Source organism: Peromyscus eremicus, chromosome X, assembly GCF_949786415.1.
Source record: "Peromyscus eremicus chromosome X, PerEre_H2_v1, whole genome shotgun sequence".
Lineage (NCBI taxonomy): Eukaryota > Metazoa > Chordata > Mammalia > Rodentia > Cricetidae > Peromyscus > Peromyscus eremicus.
In genome coordinates this window covers 132,496,257-132,522,335 of record NC_081439.1, presented here as the reverse complement: position 1 = coordinate 132,522,335, position 26,079 = coordinate 132,496,257, and the positions used below count along the sequence as shown (strand labels likewise).

General features: G+C 46.5%; 1 protein-coding gene across 2 annotated transcripts; it reads right to left on the bottom strand.

Annotated features, from left to right (window-relative positions):
- Positions 1–17,508: 17,508 nt before the first annotated feature.
- On the bottom strand, positions 17,509–25,244 carry Fam50a (family with sequence similarity 50 member A). 2 transcript variants are annotated; one of them, XM_059250393.1, is made up of 13 exons: positions 25,044–25,244; positions 23,727–23,811; positions 23,527–23,626; positions 22,897–23,042; positions 20,179–20,255; positions 20,007–20,073; positions 19,405–19,466; positions 19,163–19,239; positions 18,763–18,817; positions 18,528–18,576; positions 18,363–18,433; positions 18,123–18,233; positions 17,509–17,707 (listed from the first exon to the last, which is right to left on the bottom strand). In XM_059250393.1, exons 1-13 carry the CDS (start codon positions 25,152–25,154, stop codon positions 17,699–17,701), a joined length of 1,020 nt encoding a protein of 339 aa, XP_059106376.1. In that variant the 5' UTR covers positions 25,155–25,244; the 3' UTR covers positions 17,509–17,698. The 2 variants fall into 2 exon arrangements, with proteins under 2 accessions (XP_059106376.1, XP_059106377.1); XM_059250394.1 differs by lacking the exon at positions 25,044–25,244 and adding an exon at positions 23,934–24,196.
- Between the last annotated feature and the right edge of the window lie 835 nt (positions 25,245–26,079).

The window sequence follows — 26,079 nt, the reverse complement described above, 5'->3', positions numbered from 1 at the left end:
AGACCTGGAAAGTCGTGATTTGCAGCACAAGACCCCACCCCAGCCCCCACCTCTAAGTGGCAACCTCAGGCATCACAGACGCACCCAGCCCCTCTGCTACAGCCCTGCCAGCAAAGAGCACGATAATGAGGAAAGCTCCATACAGATATGTGGGTCCACAGACCGCTCTCCCACAATGCTCCTCACTGTGCTACCAACCCAGCCAGCCCTGCCCCCATCGGGGGCACCCCTGGGCAGACCCGTGGAGACCTTAGTCAATGCAGAGGCTACAGCAATGCTCAGAGCTGCTGCTGCTCCTCTACAAAACGGTCGTATCAGGCAATGGGGCTACAATCAATCGAGTTGGCTGTCTCTTCCTGCTCAGGGGACCTAGTGCCTGGTGAACCTCAAGAGGCAGGGACAGAGCCTGACCCCTGAAACCATCTGGACCCCCAGGCTGTCTGAATCTCAGACATCCATCAGACTACTGGCACATGAGTTGTAAGGATGGCAGCCACCTACCTGCCCCTCCAACGCGGCTGACTCGGGGTGGCCACTCCTGGCCACGTGGATGTGCCCCCGTGCCCTACAGCAGCCCCACTCGCGTGGCCACGCAAACCCGCGCGCCGCGATAACTGCAACCGCCGTCGCCCACACACTGGGCTGGCCCGAGGCCGCCTGGGCCTTTTAAACCTGGACTGTACCACCACACCAGGAGGGGACTCCCAGGGAGGGTCCAGGGCCTGAGAGGCAGAGCGCATGGGAGTGAAGCCGCTGGTCCCTGAAGCCCAGGACTCTAGTGCACAGCACGAGCCGCCCATGGACTACTGGGGATCTCTTCCTGAGAAATTACCTCCTTCGCTCAATGGCTGAGTCCTAGGCGCTCGCCTCTCTACACTCCCAGCTCCTCTCTTGCTGCTTCCAGCAATCCTGGAATCCGCGCGAGGCCGCGCCACACCCCCTTGGTCCTGGAGAGCAAGCCAGCTCCTCCTCCGGGAGCCTTGGGCCACCTGCTGCGGTTGCAAGATTTTACTTGGACTGGCCTATCAAAAGCACCTAATTCAGGGCTCTTTCCCCAATGATCTATAAACTGGAAGGCTAATAATGAACAAATACCCAGCACAAAGCTTGGAGTACTGCAATTTATAGCCATTTTCACCTAGCTCCTTCCTCAACAAGCCACTCTGACCCTGAATCTGGGATTCTAATCCCCTTGTTTTCTTTTTCCTCTTTTTTTCCCCTTTCTTTCCCCTTTGATACAGTGTGACCTCGTACTGACCACCCTTCTGCCTCATCCTCCCAATATTGGAATTATTATGGGCTTGTGCCACCACAACTGGCTTTTTTTCCCACGTTGCCTCACACTGTGGCTCAGGCTGGCCTTGAACTTCCAGTGATCCCCCAGCTTCACAGTCCCATCTTCTGGAATTACAGGTGTTTGTCAACAGGTCCAGCTGTTCTTTTATTTATTTGTTTGTTTGGTGTGTGTGTGTGTGTGTGTGTGTGTGTGTGTGTGTGTGTAAGCCTCATGTGTGCAGGGGCCCAAGAAGGCCAGCAGAGGGCATTAGAGCCTATGGAGCTGGAGTTAAAGGAGGTTGTGAGCCATTGGATGTGAGTGCTAGGAACTCTTTATTCAGACCTGCTGGGTAAAGCCACTAGGAAAAATGGGCTCCAACATCAGGTGTCTTCCTCAAGCATGTTCCACCTTATATATTGAGATAGAGTTTATTTGAACAGAGAACTTGCCAATTCAGCTAGTCTAGCTAACTAACTTGCCCCAGGGATCCCATCTTTGCACTAGGATTCCAGTTGGGCTGCCATGTCTGACAGGCATTCCTGTGGATTCTGAGGATCCAAACTCCAGTCCTCACACTTTCACAGAAAGTGCTTTATGCACTGAGCAATCTCTCCATCCCATCTGGCCTTTCTTATTTATTTATTTATTCTTGTGTTTTTATTTTGTCTTGTTTTGATAGAGGGTCTTACTATATAGCCCTGGCTGTCCTTGAACTCACTCTGTAGACCAGACTGACCTTGAACTCACAGAGATCCACCTACCTCTGCCTCCCAAGTGCTGGGATTAAAGGTGTGCATCATTATACCAGGTTCTTTTTAATTTATGTTTTGTTTTAGTTTAGTTTTTTTGAGACAGAGTTTCTCTGTATAACAGCTCTGGCTGTCCTGGAACTCACTCTGTAGACCAGGCTAGCCTCAAACTCACTGAGATTACCTGCCTCTGCCTCCTGAGTGCTGGGATTAAAGTCATGTGCCACAACCGCCCAGCTTGTTTTATTATTTTATGTACATGATTGGTTTTTCTGCATTTATATATGTGTACCACATACAAGCCTGGTACTCTTGGAGGTCAGAAGAGGGCATCACATCCCGTGGGACTGGAGTTACAGACAGTTGTGAGCTGTCATGTGGGTGGTGGGGGTTGAACAAATGTTCTTAACTGCTGAAACAACTCTCCAGACCTGACCTCAAACTCTTTATTCCCCTGCCTCATCCTTCCAACTTCTGGAATCATAGGCATGCTTCACCACCCAGAAAGAATAAATTTTATTTTTTAAACTTTTAAAAATTTGTTTTATATGTATGGGTATATGGATGGGTATATGGATGCATGTATATGGATGGGCCATGGGCATGCAGTGCCCTCAGAGGCCTGAGGAGGGCACCAGATTCCCCTGGAACTGGAGTTATAGACAGTTATTAGCTACCATATGGGTGCTCAGACTCAAACCCAGGTCCTCTTAACTACTGAACGAACTCTCCAGTCCTAAGAATGAATTTTATACTGGGTGATAAGGAACTGGTTCAGCAGTTAATAGAGTATACTGCTCTTGCAGGGAACCCAAATTCAGTTCCCAGCACTCACATCTGGTAGCTCACAAATGCTTGTAACTCCAGATTCATGGGATGCCTCTTTCCTCAATGAGGACTGGCATACACATGCAGATACCCAAAGACAATCACAAACACATAATTTTTTGAGACAGGTGTTGTGGAATATTATTTTAAGATGTGTTACATTTGTTTGTGCTGTGGAGCATTTGCTTAATGATGCAAAGATGTGTTGCATTCCTTTATGTTGCATTTGTTTAACTCTGTGAAGCTGTGTTACTTTGCCTGTCTAAAACACCTGATTGGTCTAATAAAGAGCTGAATGGCCAATAGCTAGGTAGGAAAGGGGGATAGGTGTTGCTGCCAGGCAGAAAGAATAAATAGGAAGAGAAATCTGGGGAGAGGGAGATCAAGGAGCGAGAGAAGGAGGAGGACTCTGGGGGCCAGCCACCCAGCTACACAGCAAGCCATAGAGTAAGAATTAAAGAAAGGTATACAGAAATAGAGAAAGATAAAAGCCCAGTGGTAAAATGTAGTTAAAGAGAAATGGGATAATTTAAGTTAGAAAAGTTGGCTAGAAACAAGCCAAGCTAAGGCCAGACATTCATAAGTAAGAATAAGTCTCCGTGTATTTACTTGGGAGCTGGGTGGTGGGCCCCAAAGAAAAAAACTACAGACAGGGTCTCACTATGTAGCTCTGGCTGTCTTGGAACTCAATATGTAGACCAGACTGACCTCAAACATACAACGATCCACCTGCCTCTGCCTCCTGAGTACTGGGATTAAAGATGTGCATCATTACACCAGGTTCTTGTTAATTTTTTTTTAAGACAGAGTTTCTCTGTGTGTAGCCTTGGCTGTCCTGGAACTCTGTCTGTACTAGGCCAGCCTTGAACTCATGGAGATCTGCCTGCCTCCAAATGTTGGGATTAAAGGCATATGCCACCATTGCCCAGCTTCTAAGAAATCCTTTTAAAAGAAGGATTTTTATACTCTGTGTTACCAATTTCTGATTTCCAGTATGCACCATCACACTCAGCTCCTGATATAGCTGGGTGGAGAGAGGAAGTGATGTAGCTGGGTGGAGAGAGGAAGTAAGATGGCAGGGTACAGAAAGGTATATAGGAGTGAGTATACAGGAAGTAGTTCTCTTGGGCTGAGGATTTCCTAGTGGTAAGAACTTGTGGCTGTGGCTTGTTCTGTTCCTCTGATCTCTCGGCTTTAACCCCAATATCTGGCTCTGGGGTTTTTTTTATTAATAAGATCGTTTAGCAATTCATCTTACATCCCTTTTATTTTATTTTACCTATGTATTTATTTATTATGTGTGTGTGTGTGTTTGCTTGTGTGCCACCGCATACATATATGGATGCCAGAGGATAATTTAATTTGCATGAGTCAGTTCTTTTCCTTCTACCATGTGGGTCCTGTGAAATTATCAGGCTTGGTGGCTGGCATCTTTTTTTGTTTGTTTGTTTTGTTTTGTTTTTTTGTTTTTTGAGACAAGGTTTCTCTGTGTAGTTTTGGTGTCTGTCCTGGATCTCACTTGGTAAACCAGGCTGGCCTTGAACTCACACAGATCTGCCTGGCTCTGCCTCCCGAGTGCTGGGATTAAAGGCGTGGGCCACCAATACCCAGCTCATTTGGGGTTTTTATGGCATGGTTTCATAAAGACCTGGCTAGCCTTGAATCCACTATGTGGCCAAGGCTGCCTTGAATTCCTGATTCTCTTACCTTGTTACCTCCTGAGTGCTGGGATTAGTGTGTGGCTCTATACTGACACTCCATATTCTTTTAATTTTATATTTTGAAATTCTGTCTCACTTAGCCTGTATTTCTTCTAGCTAAGGATATTTGAATATATGGTAGTTCTTTATTACATTCTAGACATTCATGACTCTTCTGTGGTTTGAATGTCTGGATTTGTTGTCTTCCTGAAGAATATTGGACTTTGGCAGTCAGTGATAGATGCACATGATCCTCTCTTAAGGTCTGTTGCTAAGCTTTGGTAGGGCAAGTCTAGGAAGCTTTTACCAACAGTCAGTTTAGCTGTTCCTAAGGTGTGACCCTTCTGGGTTTTCACTGATTCACTTCCTGGATCTTCACCCTGTGTACATGTGTTGAATATTCAACCTGAAATAATGCCAGGTTTGGTGGCTCAAGCCTGGAATCTAGGCCAGCTTAGGCCAGCTCAAAAAACAAAAAACAAGACAACAGAAACAAACCTCTGAAACCCAAGGAAGATAGGCAGGGTTGGGCTAGGCTGAGCTACAGAGTGCTTGCCCCACTGTATTACACCTAGGTTCACAGAGAAGGAGAGAAGAGGGAAGAGGGAGGTGGAAGGAGAAAGTGGGGGATGAGTCTGCAGAGGTTATTCTTGGGTTATTACAGAGGAGAAGGATTCAAGGCCATTTCCTGTGATTACTCAGCATTCTCATGTAAATATCACAAGCTCCAAACACTTCTCCTCACCCTGTCACATCTGTTTCTCAATCCCATCATTACCATCTATTTTTTTTTTTTTTTTGGTTTTTGGTTTTTTGAAACAGAGTTTCTCTGTGTAGTTTTGACACCTTTCCTAGAACTCACTCTGTAGCCCAGGCTGGCCTCGAACTCACAGAGATCTGCCTGTCTCTGCCTCCCAAGTGCTGGGATTAAAGGTGTGCCCAGCCCATTATTTCCATCTTATTTGCTCACACAAGAAGCCTAGGTCCTCATGATGACCTCTAGATCAACAGCATCAAATAAGGTCTTTCTTGAAATCACTATGATTTCTCTCCCCAGCTTTATAATGTCTCCTTAGAACTGCTAGTTCATAGATCCACATCTCAGCTTGGTAGCCCCACTGGACTACCTAGCAGGAATCTCTACAAAACATGTCCACAGTAAACTGTTCACCTAAAACTTGCTTCTCACCGTGAGTCCATCTTAGTGCAGATATTAGAGTTCAGTATAGGTATTAGGGCTTACAAGATGGCTCAGCAGTTAAGTGTGAATACTACTCTAGTAGGGAACTGAGTTGGGTTCCAGCACCCATGTCAAGCAGTTCACATATGCCTGTAACTCCAGATCCAGGGGACCTAGTGCCTTCCTCTCACCTCTATAGGCACCTGCATGCATGTGCACATATACAGACACACATACGTGCACATTAAAAATAATCTTTTTACACCTTGGTGTTGTCCTTCATTTCTTTCTCTCAATGCCACTTCCTACCCATTATCAAATCTTATCATCTCTCCCCTAAGAAACTACCCTCTCCAAGCCTGCCTAATCCACCAGCACATCAATCACTTCCTTTGCAATACTGAATTGCAGAAGATCTTTCTAATGCAGAAACCATGAGATCAAAAGGATTTTGGTGAAATTATTTAGGCCACTCCATGTAGTTAAAAGGAGATTTATTTAATGGCGTAACTTACAAATTAAGGGATAGGTAGGTCGCGGGGTCTGGGGAAGGTGTATCACAGTCCAGCGGTGTTCTCTGGAGCTCTCCTCTGTCCACCTCCACCATCCAGCGTCCTCGAACCAAGCGCGCGTTCGCTGATCCCGATCTCTAGCTACAAATGGCGCCCAACGTGGTGGCAAGAGTTTCCACCTAAAAACTGAGAAAAAGGTTCTAAAACGGAGCTAAAAACAGTTCCTAATTGTCTCTCTCAAATGAGCGGCAGCTGTCGGTTTGAGCTACTGGTGTACTGCAGTTTGGCGGGAATGAAGCCTCTGCAAGTGGCACATTAAGCTGCATGGTGGATTTAGCCTTTGCAGGTACAAAACAAAAAAAGAGGTTTTTGGGCTACACGCTGCTTGGATAAAAGCATAGACCCACGATAGCTCCCAGAGCTGGTGGTAAACGTAGCCATGTTGGGAAGCTGAGGTGGGTGGAGCCAGCAGCCACAGCAGCTACAGTTTAAGGCAAGAGATTCACAATAAGACAGATTCAGATGTAATAGTTTACAATGTGTGTAAAAGATACGTAGGCTTGAAAGAGACAAAAAAGGTGATATATAGAGTTATAGAAACAAATACATAGTTTTAAAAAATAAAGTCATTAAAGAGACAGTAAAGGTAGTATAAAAAATAAGCCACGTAAAGATGAATATTACACAGAGAATCTGGATTGTGTTGTCTTTGGGATTTTTAACTGCAGAAAAACATTTGATTGTAAAAGCTGTTGAGTTATGCCAAAATGTATATTTTAAAGGTACCTTGACTTCAGAATTTGAATATAAGGATATGTTGCTTTGGAAAGGAGACTCTGCTTTTGTTCCCACAGAAAGCCAAAGGCTATGGATTTGTTCAAGATTAAGATACATCAGGTTTGACCAGCCAAGACCACCTGAAAGGTCTCCAATGACACCATGGCCCAGATGATCCAACATTCAGAATGGTTTGAAGGCATCTGGCTCAGACGATACAGCCTCATAGACTATTCCATAATTCTAAAATTTTCTTTGTTTTCCCCATAAGATACAGCGCCCCCCTCCAGCAGGAAGTAGTAAGAGAAGCTACGCCCAAATTCCCAAATTATATGTAATTTTACTTTGTTAAGGTTAAAACCTTCCTTTTTGAAAAAAAAAAAAGGGGGGGAAGTGCTGTGGGATGTATGGCAAATGTGTTGCTAATTAATCAATAAAACACTGATTGGCCGTTGGCTAGGCAGGAAGTATAGGCGGGGCAAGGAGGAGAATAAAGCTGGGAAGTGGAAGGCTGAGTCAGAGAGACACTGCCAGCCGCCACGATGACAAACAGCATGTGAAGATGCCGGTAAGCCACGAGCCATGTGGCAAGGCATAGATTAATGGAAATGGATTAATTTAAACTGTAAGAACAGTTAGCAAGAAGCCTGCCACGGCCATACAGTTTGTAACCAATATAAGTCTCTGTGTTTACTTGGTCGGGTCTGAGTGGCTGTGGGACTGGCAGGTGAGAGAGATTTGCCCTGACTGTGGGCCAGGCAGGAAAACTCTAGCTACACACTGCCTGGATGCCTCCCAAACAGATCAGGCCAATCAACTGTCTCACCCACTCAGAGGGCCTGATCCAGTTGGTGACCCCTCAGCCATTAGTTCATATTTCATGTGTTTCCGTTCGTTTGGCTATTTGTCCCTGTGCTTTATCCAACCTTGGTCTCAACAATTCTCGCTCATATAAACCCTCCTCTTTCTCGCTAATTGGACTCCCAGAGATCCACCCGGGGCCTAGTCATGGATCTCTGCATCCAGATCCCTCAGTAGTTGGATGAGGTTTCTAGCACGACAATTAGGGTGTTTGGCCATCCCATCACCAGAGTAGGTCAGTTTGGGCTGTCTCTCGACCATTGCCAGCAGTCTGTTGTGGGGGTATCTTTGTGGACTTCTGTGGGCCTCTCTAGCACTTTGCTTCTTCCTATTCTCATGTGGTCTTCATTTACCATGGTCTCCTATTCCTTGTTCTCTCTCTCTGTTGTTGATCCAGCTGGGATCTCCCGCTCCCCCAAGCTCTCTTTCCCTCGACCCTCGCCCTTCACTACCCCCATTCATGTCCAGGCTGTTCATGTAGATCTCTTCCATTTCTCTGTCATTGGGCGATCCCCGTGTCTTTCTTGGGGTCCTGTTTTCCAGGTAGCCTCCCTGGTGATGTGAGTAGCAGTCCAGCCATCCTTGTTCCACATCTAGTATCCTGCTATGAGTGAGTACATACCATGTTTGTATTTCTGAGTCTGGGTTACCTCACTCAGGATGATTTTTTCTAGATCCATCTATTTGTCTGCAAACCTCATGATGTCATTGTTTTTCTCTGCTGAGTAGTATTCCATTGTGTATATGTACCACATTTTGTTTATCCATTCTTCAGTTGAAGGGCATCTAGGTTGTTTCCATGTTCTGGCTATTACAAACAATGTTAATATGAACATAGCTGAACAAGTGCTCTTGTGGTGTGGTTGAGCATTCCTTGGGTATATGCCCAAGAGTGGTATAGCTGGATCTTGGGGGAGATGGATTCCCAATTTTCTAAGAAAGCGCCATATTGATTTCCAAAGTGGTTGTACAAGCTTGCATTCCCACCAGCAGTGGAGGAGAGTTCCCCTAGCTCCACATCCTCTCCAGCATAAGGTGTCTTCAGTGTTTTTTATCTTAGCCATTTTGACAGGCTTAAGGTGGTATCTCAGAGTTGTTTTGATTTGCATTTCCCTGATGATTAGGGATGTTGAGCAATTCCTTAAATGTCTTTCAGCCATTTGAGTTTCCTCTGTTGAGAATTCTCTGTTTAGTTCTATAGCCCATTTCTTAATTGGACTGTTGGGCATTTTGATGTCTAATTTCTTGAGTTCCTTATATATTCTGGATATCAGTCCTCTGTCAGATGTGGGGTTGGTGAAGATCTTTTCCCATTCTGTAGGCTGTTGCTTTGCCTTGTTGACCGTATCCTTTGCTCTACAAAAGCTTCTCAGTTTCAAGAGGTCCCATTGATTGATTGTTTCTCTCAGTGTCTGTGCTACTGGTGTTCTATTTAGGAAGTGGTCTCCTATGCCGATGCGTTCAAGACTACTTCCTACTTTCTCTTCTAGCAGGTTCAGAGTAGCTGGATTTATGTTGAGGTCCTTGATCCACTTGGACTTAAGTTTTGTGCACAGTGATAGATATGGATCTATTTGCAGCCTTCTACATGTTGATATCCAGTTTTGCCAGCACCATTTGTTGAAGATGCTTTCTTTTTTCCATTGTGCACTTTTGGCTTCTTTGTCAAAAATTATATGTTCATAGGTGTGCGGATTAATGTCAGGGTCTTCAATTCGATTCCATTGGTCCACATGTCGGTTTTTATGCCAGTACCAAGCTGTTTTTATTACTGTAGCTCTATAGTAGAGCTTGAAGTCAGGGATCGTGATGCCTCCAGAGGTTGTGTTATTGTACAGGATTCTTTTGGCTATCCTGGGTTTTTTGTTTTTCCATATGAAGTTGAGCATTATTCTTTCCAGGTCTGTGAAGAATTGTGTTGGTATTTTGATGGGGATTGCATTGAATCTGTAGATTGCTTTTGGTAAGATTGCCATTTTTACTATGTTAGTCCTGCCTATCCATGAGCATGGGAGAGCTTTCCATTTTCTGACATCTTCACCTCTTTACCTTTTAACACTCCCATACTTGCAGTTAAAAAGTCTAATGGAACCTACCACCTGGTTCAAGACCTCCGGCTCATTAACTGCAGTGGTCCCCCTCCATCCTGTAGTGCCTAACCATTATACTCTCCTGTCCACTATCCCTTCGGGAACCTCTCACTTCTCTGTTCTAGATCTCAAAGATGCCTTCTTTTCTATTCCTCTCAGTCCTCAGTCTCAAAATATCTTTGCTTTCACCTGGACTGACCCTGACATTCATCTGTCCACACAGCTGACCTGGACTGTTCTGCCACAAGGATTCAGGGACAGTCCACACCTATTTGGTCAGGCTCTGGCCTCTGATATGCTTTCTCTGTCTCTCCCTGGCTCTAGACTGATACAGTATGTGGGTGACATTTTACTCTGTAGTCCGTCCTTACAGATTAGCCAAACTAACACCTCTGCTCTCCTAAATTTCTTATCCAGCTGAGGTTACAGGGTATCTCCTTCTAAAGTTCAGCTGTTGACTCCCCAGGTCACCTATTTGGGTCTAACTATTACTCCAACCCACAAGGCTATTACTGTAGACAGAAAGCATCTAATCCAGTCTCTTATAGTCCCTTCTACTAAACAAGAGGTTCTGTCTTTCCTAGGAATAGCTGGCTTCCTACAGTCTTGTGTTCCATCTTTTTCTCTCCTTGCTCACCTTTTATATGAGGCAGCTCAGGGCTCACCACATGAGCCCCTCCTCCATCCTGTCACTAAATCTTTCCAGAAGCTCCAGCATGCTCTTCTTCAGGCTCCAGCACTCCATCTTCCAGACTTAACCTGTCCCTTCTCCCTCTATGTAGCAGAGAAGGAGAGATTTGCCCTGGGAACTCTAGGGCATCAGCTGGGACCTTCTTTTGCACCTGTAGCCTATCTGTCAAAGAAGTTAGACCTTACCAGTCAGGACTGGGCACCTTGCATCCATGCCTTAGCAGCTGCAGAGCTCCTTATTCAGGAATCAAAGAAGCTAAGCTTTGGGTCACCTATTACTGTCTTCTCTCACCATAATCTGTCCCATCTCTTAGCTTATAAAGGCTTACAAACTTTACCTCCTTCCCAGGTTCTTTCTCTCCAGGTGGATGCCACACTTACTTTTTGGACTTGTCCACCTCTTAATATTTCAAGCCTCCTCCCTCAACCTAATGCTGACTATTCTCCTTCTCATTCCTGCACTGAAACCTTGGAGGAACTGTTACCTCACCCTTCACACATACAGGAGGGCACGTTGCCTCAGGCTACATATATCTGGTACACAGATGGCAGCTCCTTTTTATATGAAGGGGCCCATAAAGCGGGTTATGCCATAGTGTCAGATACTGAGATGATAGAGGCACAGGCATTACCCACACACACCACTAACCAACAGGCTGAGCTGATAGCTCTCACCCGTGCCTTCCAATTGGCACAGGGACAATCTAAATGTTTACAGACTCCAAATATGCTTTTCATATCCTCCTGTCCCATGCTGCTATTTGGAGGGAGCATGGCCTTTTCACAGCAAAAGGGGGATCCATATCTAACTCAGGCCAAATAATGGCCATGCTGGAGGCTTCCCACCTCCCCAAGGCTATAGGAATTGTTCACTGCCGGTCTCATCAGACCGATAGCTCCCATCTCTAAGGAAAACAACTGGGCTGACCAGGCAGCCAGGCAGCCCTCCAGGGCCAAGTCTCACCTTATCCACCACAGAGAATCCATACAGTACAGTTCACACCCTCACAGGGAACCCCTGACACTAGGCAAATTCTGTCCTATCTACACCAGCCCTTTCATTCTAATAATCTTGCTCTGTCTCAATTCGTAAGAGCTCACCTGCAGCCCACCTCTAAGGACTTACAGTTCTTAAGAACTATTACTGCCTCTTGTGAGATCTGCCAAAAAACAGATCCCAATACCAAGTACAGGAGTCAGCCTTTTCCCACCCACCAGGCTAGAGGTTCCCTTCCAGGGACTGACTGGCAGCTCAATTTTACCCATATGCCCACCATCAGGAAAGTTAAATATCTCCTCGTGATGGTAGACTCATTTTCAAATTGGGTGGAGGCATATCCGGTTTCTAATAAGCAGGCTCAGACAGTTGCAGACCTCCTTCTCTGAGAAATTATTCCTCAGTTTGGGGTTCCTACTTCTCTTCAGTCTGACAATGGCCCGGAGTTCACCTCTCAGATTTCTCAGACACTAGCTAAGGCTCTTAACATTCCTTGGCATTTTCATATCCCATACCGTCCTCAATCCTCAGGAAGGGTGGAGCGTACCAACCAGTCTTTAAAAACTATTCTTACTAAGATGTCACAGGAACTTCACCTTGACTGGGTAAGATTATTGCCTCTAGCTCTTCTCAGGCTCAGGGCTCTTCCTAAAAAGCCTCTTTCAATTTCTCCATTTGAACTAATGTATGGAAGGCCAGTTCTAACACCAGGTCTTCTATCCAACCCTCCAACTGTTCCAGATAGCCTGTTAACTCCCCTTTTATGTCACCAAAGGTCTATCCTGTGGAGCTACGCAGATCATTCCTTACCTCAGCCATGTGACAATAATTGTCCACCTCCAATCCACATTGGGGATCAGGTTCTTCTCTTTCCTCCAGGCTAGCGCCCTTCACCCCTTTCCCCTAAGTGGCAGGGACCCTTCAAGGTAATTCTTGTGACTCCTACAGCTACTAAACTCGAGGGCTTTCCTCACCGGGTCCACTTGTCTCATCTAAAACCTTGTATCTCACCTCCATCCCAGAAAAATCTCTCTTCATATACATTAAAACCAACAGAGCCTTGTTCTCTCAAGCTCCAGAGGACATCAGGATCCACTGCCTTGTCACCAATTCCAGAGGAATAAGGTATCACCCCTTCCTTTCCCAACTAGGGCCACACAGAGCCGGAGACAAGAAGGACCATCAGAAATGTCCAAGCGATAAGGAAAAATGTAATACAACAGTCTGTCATTGTTCAATACTCAACAACTGATCACTTGCGTTTCCTAAATGCTAAACTAATGAAGGAAACAGGTGCCTTAAATAAACTACCTCTAATAAGGCTTGTCTCAGGTAAAAATTAAGCACAGTACTAGGACCAGATCTACCTCAGATAAATGCCAACTCCAAAAATAAAATAATAATGATTCTTTTTTCTCTAAGCTTTTTCTATGTCACCAGTATCTTATCAGACAAAAGGTTCCCAGCCACCCCACGAAGGATGGACAGCTGCAGAACAAGGGGACGACAGAACTTCATTCCAGGACCCCCACCATCATCTCAGGACTTCACAAGCTACCCTCCCCATTTCCCCAAGAGCCAACTGACACCCACCATTCAGCCTGAAGCAGTCTTTGAGAGAAATGGTGCCCCATACTCACTCATGCGCCATTTAAAAAAAAAAAAAAAAGCAAGAGTCTGGGATGATAGAGATTCACAATATGCCCCCATGTCCAGTGGACCTAGACACTTCCGCCTAGCCATTTCTGGGTCAAAGTAGCCATTTCCGGATCGAAACGTCTCACGTGACCAGGAACGCACAGCGCAACCATGTGATCTATGCGCATGCGTGGAGTAGCCACATGAGCCTGTGTGCGCAGGCGCAGCCCAGCCTTTATAAGCCAGTGCCATATTCCTGTCTCCATCTTTCTTTAATCATGTGTGTTTCCACAGGCCTGTCACATCTGTCTCTCTTTCCTATCTTAATAAAACTCTTGTTAGTGGATTCTGTTGTGTTTCGTAACATTTCCTCGCAGGGTAAGAGCACCGCAAAAAGCTAACACTACTGAACTTGGGTCACACCTAATTAACCCTCCTCAGGCCAGCACCGGCTTCCAATAATGAGGTTCATACAGAGACAATTGAACCCCAGTGGCCACACAGGAATCTTAGGAACTGGACCCTCTAGTTCTGCTCTTCAGGCTTGGCCCCATGATGGTTAATGTTGTCAACTTGTGACAGGATCTAGAGTCTAGATTCTAGACTCACAAGAAGACCAGCCTCTGGTTGTGTCTGTGTAGGAGTTTCTATATTGAGGAAGGAAGATCCTCTTAGTGGGTATAGGTAGCACCATCCTATGGGCTAGAGTGTCAGAATAAATAAAAGAAGGAACTAAGCCCGTATAGTGGCTCATGCCCTTATCCCAGCACTTGGGAGGGAGAGGCAAGCAGATTTCTGGGCCAGCCTGGTCTACAGTGGAAGTTACAGAGTAACCCTGTCTTGAAAAACCAAAACAAAAAAAAAAAGCCTTTAGGGCAGTGGTGGCACACGCCTTTAATCCCAGCACTCAGGCGGCAGAGGCAGGCAGATCCCTGTGAGTTCAAGGCCAGCCTGGTCTACAGAGTGAGTTCCAGGACAGGCACAAAGCTACACAGAAAAACCCTGTCTCGAAAAACCAAAAAAAGAAAAAAAAAAAAAAAGGAACTGAGCTAAGCACCAGCTTTCACCTCTCTCTGCTTCCTGACTGTAGATGCAATGTGACGACCAGTTGCCTCAAGCTTCTGCCACCATGCTTTCTCTGCCATGATGGATTGTACCATCAAACTGTAAGCCAAAATAAAACCCTTTCTCCCTTTTTTAAAAATTTTATTTTATGTGCATTAGTATTTTGCCTGCATGTATTTCTGTGTGAGAGTGTCAGATCCTCTGGAACTGAGTTACAGACAGTTAAGAGCTGCCATGTGGGTGCTGAGAACTGAACCCAGGTCCTCTGGAGGAGCAGTCAGTGCTCTTAACTGCTGAGCCACCTTTCTAGCCCCACTTCCCCTTCTTCCTTAAGTAGCTTCTGTCAGCTATTTTATTGCAACAAGGAACATAGCTAATACAGCTCAACACTTCAAAGGGATCCTGGATCCACCATGACACAGCCTTCCGTCTCTCCATGGGCCACAACAAGAATGTGGCCTCTCTAGCCAGGCATGTTGATATATCTTTAAACCCAGCATTCAGGAAGGCAGAGACAGGTGGATCTCTATGAGTTTGAGGCCAGCCTAGTCTACATAGGAAGTCCCAGGATAGCCAGGGCTACACAAAAAGACTGTCTCAAAAAAATAAAACAAAAACAAACAAAAAACTGACATCTCTTTCCCTGTCAGACCTTTATCCTCTTAGTCTTGACCCTAAGGTCTCCCCAAATACTTGGGGTTGTTTCCAGAAAATAGATCTGTTGCATTTGTTTATGTGTTACTTTTCTTGTCTAAAACACCCAATTGGTCTAATAAAGAGCTGAATGGCCAATAGCAAAGCAGGAGAAAGGATAGGTGGGGCTGGCAGACAGAGAGAATAAATAGGAGAGCAAGAGAGATCAAAGAGTAAGAGAACAAGGAGAGGAGGATGCTAGGGGCCAGCTACCCAGCCATCCAGCCACCCAGCCATGGAGTAAGAGTGGAAGTAAGATATATAGATAAGAAAAAAACCCAGAGGCAAAAGGAAGCTAGGATAATTTAAGGAAAGCTGGCTAGAAATAAGCCAAGCTAAGGCCGAACATTTATAAGTAATAATAAGACTCCCTGTGGATTTATTTGGGAGCTGGGTGGTGGGCCCCCAAAAGAGCCAAAAATAAAAACAACCAACAACATAGATCCTTCCCTGTGAAGACTCGGCAGTGAACTTCAAAGGAGTTCCTTTTCCAGAAGATGCAGGATTGGAGTAGCTTCTATCTTCTATCTGAGGTCCCTTAGGCCTCAGATCCATATGAATATAGAGTTCAAAGAGCTTGGGGACTAAAGAGGGGATTTGAGGCACTAATATGTGGATAAGATAGCCGAGAGTAAACTTTTTCTCCATAGTGCCTTCTTTTTCTGATGACTTCTCAAAAGGCAGATTGGGATTGTCACAGGGGACTAGACAATTCACATCCAGGACTCCCAGCAGCATACATCTGGAGTAGAAGATGAGGTCTAACTACCTACTACAATGTGCTCCCAAGATATCCTGACCTACTTTACCCTCTCCACCCTCAAAGTGATCTCAGATGTCTCTACCATAGGCACAGAGTCAAGGACCAGGCCTCCTCCAGCCATAGCAAAGCTCACTACATAGTACCATCAGATATTCATGCTTGCCAGAGAGACAAGGTGCAGACAAGCACCTGGCCTCAAACAGGGAAGGGACTCTCAACTCATCTTTTCTACTCTCCAAGCTGGACCACTATGTCTTAGCTTACCCAAAAGGAACTGAGAGAGCTGCCATTGAGATGGCAGAGCCACTGGTACTGGAGGCTAAGGCACTGTCCACCCCCAGATGGATCCTGCCCCTGGGGCTATTAACAGTGACCAGTCCCCATGCAGACTGAGCAGGGTAGGCACAGATGTGGCAAGTGAACAGTGACTTCAAGGCACCCATAGCAGCCATGAGTGGTGGGACTAGGGACAGGAGCTAGGAGAGGTTGCTTGGCCAAGACCCCATGGAAGAGGCAGCTAAGAGGACACAAGAACCTGGGAAGGAGGCTTAAGGAAGTATTCCCTTTTCACTCCAGAGCCCTGTCCAAGTGTGAGGCTATGTCTCCACATTCAAGAACAGTACTACCTAAGTGTCCTGGGGAAGGGAGGGCAGGGTCATGGCAACAGCTGGGCCTTCCCTTAGAAAGCCCTCCTTTTGCTTTCAGATTTGTTCTCATGGCATCCCTTTCTATTTCCAGACAAGTGAAATATCTAGAAGAGGCCAATCTACAGAAAGATTAAAGGTTGCTAGGGTCTAGGCCTGGGGACATGAGGAATGACTGCTAAAAACCCAGGAAGTCCATGGAATAACGATGCAAATGTTCTCGATGTATATAGAGGAGATGGTTGCACGCATTGTGAATAAACTAATTTATTCACTTAATTATATGGTTTAAAAATGAATGGGTGATGTGATGGCACATGCCTTTAATCTCAGCACTTGGGAGGCAGAGGCAGATAGATCTCTGAATTCAAGGCCAGCCTGGGCTACAGAGTGAGTTTTTAGGACAGCTATGGCTATGTAGACTGAACCTGTCTAAAATAAATAAATAAATAAAAAGGAATGGGTAAAAAGAAGAATCCTTTGGTGTGGTCTGTAGAAGAGGTTGACACAGGATCTTACTCTGTAGCTCAAGTTGGCTTGGAACTTGCTGTGCAACCCAGGCTAATCTCAAAACTCATGCTCCCTCTGCTTCTACTTCCCTAGTGCTAGGATTATAGGATTATACCTGGTAAAATGACCAAAATATTATATAAATGTTATTTCAACAAAAATGTTTTAGGTCTAGAGAGATAACTCAGTTGGTAAAGTGTTTGCATTGCAAACATGAGATTATCAGTTTAATCCCCAGAATCCATATTTTTAAAAGCCCAGCATTGATGATATACATGTACAATTTCAACCCTGGAGAGATAGAGACAGGTAGCTCCCCGGGGCTCACCGACCTTCCAGCCTAGTATATTTGGCAAGTTCCAGGCCAGTGAGAGATCCCATCTCCAAAAAAAAGTTGGAGAACAAAAATGACACCCAGGGTTGCCTTCTGGCATTTGAGCGTGTACACACGCACACACACACACACACACACACACACACACACACACACACACACTCTCTAAAAATAAAGCACAGGTTCTTATAACACAGGCACTCCGGCTCCCACATGTACACTTTTTTATTGTAAAAGAGAAAAGCAGTAATGACAATATCAGGGCCAGAGAATAGCAACTAACATCCTCCCAGAGTGCTCTGGCATGATCCCAAGGAATCTAGGCACCTGGAGCCCTAGAGATATGGAGGGCACGCTGGGGAGAGCCAAGGTCATGCCCACTTCTGGATGCTCACCGGATCTGGTATGAGAAAATGGGGACACATGAAACAAGGAAAGGAAGCCAGGAAATAAATAGGGGCAGGCTAGCATGTCACTTATGATTCTTCTCCCCTCCCCGCACGCCCCCCCCCCCCCCGTGTGTGTGTGTGTGTGTGTGTGTGTGTGTGTGTGTGTGTTAAAGTGGTCTTGCTATGTAGCCTGGGGTGGCTGCGAACTTATGCTCCTCTTGCCTCAATTTCCCTAGTGGAGGGATTATAGGTATGTGTTACCATGTCAGATTAGTTATCTCTGGTTTCCTAGCAGGATGGTTGCAGGTCACTGAAAGCCGAGATGACTCACACCCCTGACTTTGAGCTGCCCAGTCCAGCAGTGGGACCACCAAGAAGTGGCTTCCCAGGACCTAACCTTCCTGCCTGTCTTCCCTAACTCCTCACCGTGTACTTGTCCCATTTCTTCTCTGGGTCATAGGGCTCCCAGCGACTGGCAGGAAAGATGTGCTTGTTCTTCTCATACCAGCTCCTTAGCACCACTTTGCCTGCATGTGACTGAGGAATGAAGGCTGTAATTCAGGGCCATACTACCTGACCTTGCCTTCCTGTGACTTCTCCCCAAGGACAACCCCCATGTCAGGCTCAGGGCACCTTTGCCTGACCAGTATCCTAGCACTATCATACCTCATCTTTCTCCACAGTGGCATCACTGAGCAGTCGTACATCATCATGAACATCAAAGTTGAAGAGTGGCCCTGGAAGGGAGAAGCAGTAATCCCAAGGCCATACTACTGCCCTTCTCAACATATTAGAACAAGCTATAGGATAAACTAAGATAGAATCACTCACCACTCTTTCCTCGTGCCTTGGTAACGATGAAATCATAGAAGCTGTGATGCTAGGAGCAGAGGGTGAGAAAGGCAAGCTTGATGATCCATCTAAGCCTCTATCACCCACTATTCCCCACACCCCTACCTGCAGGGTGGGAGCAGGCACCACTGTGCTCACCAGCCCTGGAAGAGTGCACAGCAGTATGGTGACTCTATGAAACCAGTGTGTATGACCCTGGGTTGAAGGGACTCACGTGGGGGATGATTAAGTCCTCCTTGATATACATGAGCTGCTCCACCCCTGCTGACCTGAGAGAGAGAGAGGAGGGGATGAACAGCTGGAAGTCAGCAGAGTTGGCACAATGCTTTAAGCCTTATAGTTTAAGGGAAGCTGTGTAGTTTAGTGAACCTGGGATGACAATCCCAGTGTCCTCCACTTCTGGACCATATCACCAAGGCAGGGCTCTCTCACCTAAACTCTCTATAGCAGGAAGTTAAGAAAAAAGAGCACAGCTCTCCTCTTTGAGGAGCAGTGCCCAGCATAACATCTTCCCAAATGTGGAACAGTCAGCAGGGTTATCTGATACCCTGGCCAGGAAGGCAGGCTCTTCACAGATGCACAACACAGGCACACACAGTGTATAGTTTGCTCACCTGAGCTCACTGAAGTCTTTGCGCAAGATCTCAAGTGCTTTCTGCAGGAACTGCTGCATTGTGTTGCCCTTTTTCATCTGCAGAAGCAGGTATACCAGTGATTTGGGAAGTAAAAACAACAGCCCAAAGAAATACCTCCAAGAAGGCAAAGACCCACCCTGCTATCCACAGAGGTTTCCCAAGCCAAGACTGTCAGCTACTTTCCACTGAACTCAAGACAAAGGAGCCCTTCCACTTCTTACCTTAACTGTGCGCCGGTGTCCAGAGCCATCCCAGTAACTAAAGGTAATTTCAATCTCTTCACCTACAAAGAAGAGTTGCCTCTTGGTCTTCAGACCCAAGTGCTAAGAGTTCCCTTGAGATACATAACCAAGGTGAATATTTGCAAGAGAGCTGTTTGGGCCTTGTCCCTGTTCTCTCACTGCCCCAACTCTAGACCACACATGCCCAACTCTACTAGAACTTGTTTTTTCTTAATAATTTATTTTTATTTTATGTGCATTGGTGTTTTGCCTGCGTGTATATCTGTGTGAGGATGTTGGGTCCCCTGGAACTGGAGTTACAGATAGTTGTGAGCTGCCATGTGGGTGCTGGGAACTGAACCTGGGTCCTCTGGAAGAGCTGTCAGTGCTCTTAACCACTGAGCCATCTCTCCAGCCCCTATCGGTTGTTTTAGTGTCTGTTTTGTTTTTGACTTTTTGAGACTAGATCTAATGTAGCCAAGGCTGGCTTCAAACTAGCCATGTAGCTAAAGATGACCTTGAATTTCAGATCCTTTTGCCTTAGTCTCTTGAGTGCTGAGATAACAGGCCTAAGCCACTATATCTAGCTATATAGTACTCACTCTTGATTTTCTCCTGCTTGGCTTCCCACTCCTGACGCAGCTCTTCTCGAAGCCGATTCTCCTCCTCCTGAGAGGAAATGGACAAAGGATGAGGTTCAGGGCTGCTTCCTGGGCTAGAGTCTCCAACAAAGCCAACTTCATGATCAACACCAAAGTCAACACCAGTTTTTACCTCTCGGTCCCGGTCAGGCAAGAAGCTTGTGTCCACATCAGGGTTCTTCCCCAATTTCCTTTTCTTTGTGGTGATCTCTATAGCAAATGAGACAAAGAACATCTTATCATTTTTCAGAAAATGATTTTGCACGTTTGTTTTTAGACAGAATCACATTTGTGTAGCCCTGAGTTGCCTGGAACTCTCTTATATAGACTAGGCTGGGCTCAAACTCAGAGAACTGCCTGCCTCTGCCTCCCAAAGTGCTGGGATTAAAGGCATATGATACCATGACTAGCCTAAAAATGATTTTGATCTCTATGGACCTCTGTAAGGTCTCTCAGGCCCCTAGAGTATGTTGTAGGAACTACCAACTGCCAGTAGGTAGTGGTGCAAGCCTTTGATCCCAGTACTCAGGAGGCAGAGGCAGGTGGATCTTTGTGAGTTCAAGGCCAGCCTGGTCTACGAAGTGAGTTCCAGGACAGCAGCAGTCAGGGCTATTCAGAAAAACCCTGTCTCGAAAAACTAAAAAAAAAGTACTACTGACTTAGCTAGTCATGGTAGTACATAACTTTAATCGGAGCTCTGAAGAGAAGAAGCACATGGATCAGAGTTTAAGCCCAGCTCCATGTATACAGTGAGTGCCAGACATGCCACAACTACAGTTAAACCTTGTCTTAAAAATAAAATCGTTAGGTGGTGGTGGTGGCACATGCCTTTAATCCTAGCACTCGGGAGGCAGAGCCAGGTGGATCTCTGTGAGTTCAAGGCCAGCCTAGTCTACAGAGTGAGTTCTAGGATAGGTTCCAAAGCTATACAAAGAAACCCTGTCTTGAAAAGCAAAAAAAGAATAAAGAAAGAAAGAAAAAGAAAACCATTTGTGTGATGGTAGCTCATGCCTTTAATCCCAGCACTTGGGAAGCAGAGGCAGGCAGATCTCTGTGAGTTCAAGGCCAGCCTGGTCCACAAAGCAAGTTCCAGGACAGCTAGGGCTGTTACACAGAAAAACCCTGTCTCCAAAAAAAGCCAAAATAAATAAACAAATAAAAAAACAAAACAGAACTACTAACCTAGATAAATAACAAGCATAAACTAAAAGAAAAAAATAGATGCCAGGGCACTGGGTAACCAGTTCCTATTGCTAAAACACCAAAATGAAATCTCTGGATGGAAGGAGAAAGCCCACCACCCATGCTTTACAAAAGCCCTAGTGAACTAGGTGTAGTGGCATACACCTGTAATCTTAGCACTCAGAAGGCTGAGGCAGGAGCATCGAAATTTGGATGCCAGCCTAGGATATATAGTGAAACTATCTGAAAGAAAAAATCCCACTGATACACAGTGAGGTTGACAACATTTCCACTAGCCTATGTAATCTAGAACAGCTCCTAAGGTGGATGCAAGATGACTATCAAGGCCAGACTGAGCTACATAAGACCCTGTCTCAAAATACATCAAGCAAACAAAAAAAAAAAACAATAACACTGCTTGCCACATAGATCTCTGAACACTACTGAATGTATATCTAGTTCAAAAATCTATAATGGTATTATTTCTGGGTTAAATGTACTGCTAAAATTAAAGTGGAAGGGCCCATTGTGGTAGTGCACACTTATTTTCTTAGCATTGAGGAAAATCGGGAAGATCCGGAGTTCAAGACCAGCCTTAGCTACATGAGACCCTGACTCAATAAAAGAAATTTTTAAAAATTACAGTGTCAGGAAGCAACCAGAGGATGGGGGACGGACCTACATCGCTAAAATAACAGCTATTACCTAACTTATTTCAAGTCCTCACAGGCATTCTTTGTCCTGTTATTTCAGTACAACTGTTTCACTTCATCATCTACTCTTCCTGCCTCCTCCCATCTCTGCAACTAATGAAATATTCATCCTTTATGCCCAACCCAACTATCCCCATATGACTATCTCACATTGATCTAGCAATTTCCCCTGGGCTCTAGGGAAAGCAGTAATCCCAAGTGTCCTGAGCCCACACTGACTGTGTAGCCTGGCCAGGCATAGAACAGATTTACATACATAGGACTGTACATTGAAGGCACTGGATTTCAGCATGTATAGATCAAATTCACCAATCACAATAAGTGCCCAGTGGCCACCTGTGGTGAGCAGTTACACCACTTGGCAGTGGCTAGTCGTGGTGGCACACACTTTAATCCCAGCACTCAGGGAGTCAGAGGCAAGCGAATCTCTGTGAGTTCAAGGCCAGCCTTGTCTATAAAGTGAGTTCCAGACAGCCAGGACTATTACACAGATAAACCCTATCTCGAAAAACCAAAACCAAAACCAAACAAAACAAACAAAAAAAACCCACAATGCCTGGCAATGTATTCATGAACACTCCTATTGTTTCAGAAAGTTTCAGCAGGCAAGCCTAGTCCAGACTATCTTCTCTCCTCCTCAGTTTATCCTGTGTGCTCCAAAGGACAGCTTCTGGATCCTTTTAGACCAGGCACTAGTAGTACTCTGGTAACTTCTCACACTGGTGGCTCCTGTACTGGCCTAGCTCTGACTTAGTCTACTGCTGACAGCAACTCTATCCTTTAGGTTTAAAAACATAATGCTGCCTCAATTCTGTCTTCTTCTCCTACCCTGTGTGAAACTGGGGACCACAAGCACAGTAGGTGACTTAGGCTAAAAAATGAGTGTGTTTCTTCTTTTGCCGGCCCTAATGTCAGCCCAAATGCCAAGACAGAGCTCTGGCGGGCAGTGCCCTCACCTTCCCTCTCCAGTTCCTCCTCATACATGGCCACCTCTTCCTCCTCTTCACCTCCCTCTTCTTCTTCCTCCAAGGTGAAGGACAGGCTAGAGATCTTCCGCTTGGCCTCCTTCTTGCGCTCCTTCTCTCGCAGCTTCTCTAGCTTCCTACCAAAGCATGGGTGGCCATCAAGCCCCATGTTCCTGCCCTGGGGCCCCTTCTCTGACCCAGAGCCACTGTGTGCCTAGCATGGGGTCCACTTAGCACAAGCTGGATCTCCCCAGCACCCCAGAGGGATTCTATTTGCCCTAGTTTACTTCAAGCTCAAGGGCAGGGCTCGGATTATGACACACCAAGCATAAAGGACACAGGGGTCATGGGACAGAGAGGAATGGTGACAATGCAGGCTGTTCAGGCACCCAGTAAAAAGAAAGGGCTCAGAAAGGACTCACCACCTTTACAGAGGAACAGAAAGAAAGATAAACCTGGAAAGTGAGAACCAGTGTGGAGCTCAATAGATACCACAACTGCTCCCAAAGCAGAAAATGGGGTCTCCCTATGGAATGGGAAAAGCCTGACCCACCCCCAGGAGTTCCTAAGCACTAGCTGTACTGGAAGGGGACCACTGCTTAGAGAGGATGGGGGACCCACAGCTGTAGCTCCTTTGATTGCTCCTTTTTAGCCAGCTGCTTCTCTCGCTCTTTCACCAGCGCCTCCTGCTTGGCCTTCATGTCATTCAGGGTCACAAGACCTGTGAGGTAAGGAGACATGGGAGGAAAGGCTGGTCAGCCAAGGCCAGTGAAGGAGTAGCCCCTGGGTCTGGAAGAAGGTGGTACATGTGTCCTGCTTACCCACAGTACTGGATTTAAGCTCTGCTTCCACAGCATCATAGTGTGCAGAAAACTTCTTGTCAATGTTGGATTTCATTATATTCTCCTGCAGGGGAGGTACACATCAGTGAAGGCCATCTACCACTCCACTGTGGAAGTGAAAGAGTGGCTGTGGGTCCTAGATCTGTACCCAGACACACATGATATGATCTTAGAAAAGACACATACCCCTTTCCTTTTCTGGGGGGAAGGGTCCATGAAGCTAGGAGGACTAAAGGAGCCAAAGGAGATCCTTTCCTTGGCATCTCTGAACTGCTCTGGCCCCTTCAGGTCTCCTGCTGGGGATCAGCACTCCCTCAGTAGCCTATAGCCACCACCATACTTTGGCCTTTTTCCTACTCAGTCTTTAAGCCAAAACTCCTGAGACCCAAACCATGGGATTTCAGGAAAAGATAAACAAGAAGAAGAGGAATAAAAAGGTCCAGCCCTCCCCCCCCCCCCGTGAGAATTTTTCTTCTTTTTGGCCCAGGATGTCATCAGCAGCTACCTAGGTCATTGTTCTTCAGTCCAGCCCCATCATAATAGGTGCCATGTAGGTCCCTCTCTGACCAGGACCTCCCAAATGAGTGGCCAGCAGAAGTGTACTTTCAGCTGCCACTGAGGCAATGGGGTCAGAGCTAGAGGACCAGATGTCAATACAAGCATGACTGAGGGTTGATGATACCTCCATCTGAAGGCTGGTTCTTGGGTTTGGCTTCTCATTTCCCTAGATAGGCTTGCTCTCACCTGGAGAGCTAAGGCCCTGCTCTTCTTAGGAGTCTTGCCCAAAGGATCAAGCCCAGGTCTCCTTGGTACCGCGCCCCTGAATCCAGTGACCACTCAATGAAGAAGCCCTGAGGGAAACGCTAGTACTCTGGAATGCTAAAGGCTCTGGAATTAGCTTCAGTGGCATACCCCCGTGCCTCTCCACTTCCCTGTATGCACTGGAAGGCTGGGAACATGAACTAGAAAGCTCTGTGCTCAGGAGTGCCAGTGAGTCTCGCCCAACATCAGTGCCACCAAGAATCACGGACTGTGGCTCCCTCCTGCTGAAGTTTTCACAAGCTAGTGGTCTCAATCTCTGACATGGCCCAACACTGAGCCCATTTTACAGATTACACTGTCTCAGCTGGCTTCCCTTAACAGCCAGAGACGCACAAGCAAGTCCCGCCCCCAGTGCAGGGGCCCGCCCTCCGGGCACTCTCGCCCGCCTAGGGGTCTCCTAGAGCCAAATAGCATGAGACTGCCAGGGGTCCCGCGCGAAGCGCATGCTCTGAGGCGCCCTGGCCTGGCCCACACCTCTGCAATCCTCTGCTTCATCTGCTCCATTTGCTCACGCTGTTTCTCCCTTTTCTTCATCAGGTGCATGGCGCGGCCAGCCTCGCTTGCGGCGCCCTTGTACTGAGCCATAATGGCTGTGGCAGTGGCGGCAGTGGTGGTGGCGGCGGCGGCGGCGGCGGCGGTGGCGGCGGCGGCGACTTAGGCTGGAAAGAGTCCTGGCGGCAGCAGCAGCGACTTAGTCAGCTGATGCTTGACGTCAGCCACCAGGGAACGTGCGGACGCCGGCCCTGCCTTACGCCCGCGGCTCTGGCACGTGATCACACCCCGCCCCGCCCCACAGGAGGCTGGACTCCTTTCCACACCATTTAGAGAAACAAGTTCTTTCTGCTGGCTCTTTTGTGACAGAGCTATGTCTCCTAGCTTCCTGCATGCCCTCAAAGTTAACTGCTGTCTTAAGCTAGACCTCCAGTCCCCTTACTTCCTCCAGTTGGCCCCAAGGCTAAGCGCAGCGCTTCCCTGACTTAGCTGATGGAGCTCTTCGAGCTACATCTCGTAGTTAAGTGTCCCCCTTCACTCTGAGGCTTAGTCTCTTTCCCCTACTTGGTCACAAACTGACACTATTTGGCTACTTGGATTTTTTTTCCCCCCGAGACAGGGTTTCTCTGCATAACCTTGGCTGTCCTAGAACTCACTCTCTAGACCAGGCTGGCCTCCAGCTCACAAAGATCCACCTGCCCCTGCTTTCCAAGTGCTGGCATTAAAAGCGCGAGCCACCACTGTGGTTATATATTGTATACCCTAATAAAATGTCTTAGGATCAAAGTACAGAATAAGCCACTAGATTAAACATAGAGGCCAGGCAGAGGTAGCACACACCTTTAATCCCAGGACTAGGAAGAGATAGCTGGGTGGAGAAAGATATATGAGGCGTGAGGAGACAGAAACTGAAGGCTTTTCAGGCTGGAGTCCTAGAGGTTAAGATGTGGCAGTGGCTTGTTCCTTTGTCTCTCTGATCTTTAAGCATTTACCGAAATATCTGGCTCTAGATTTTTTT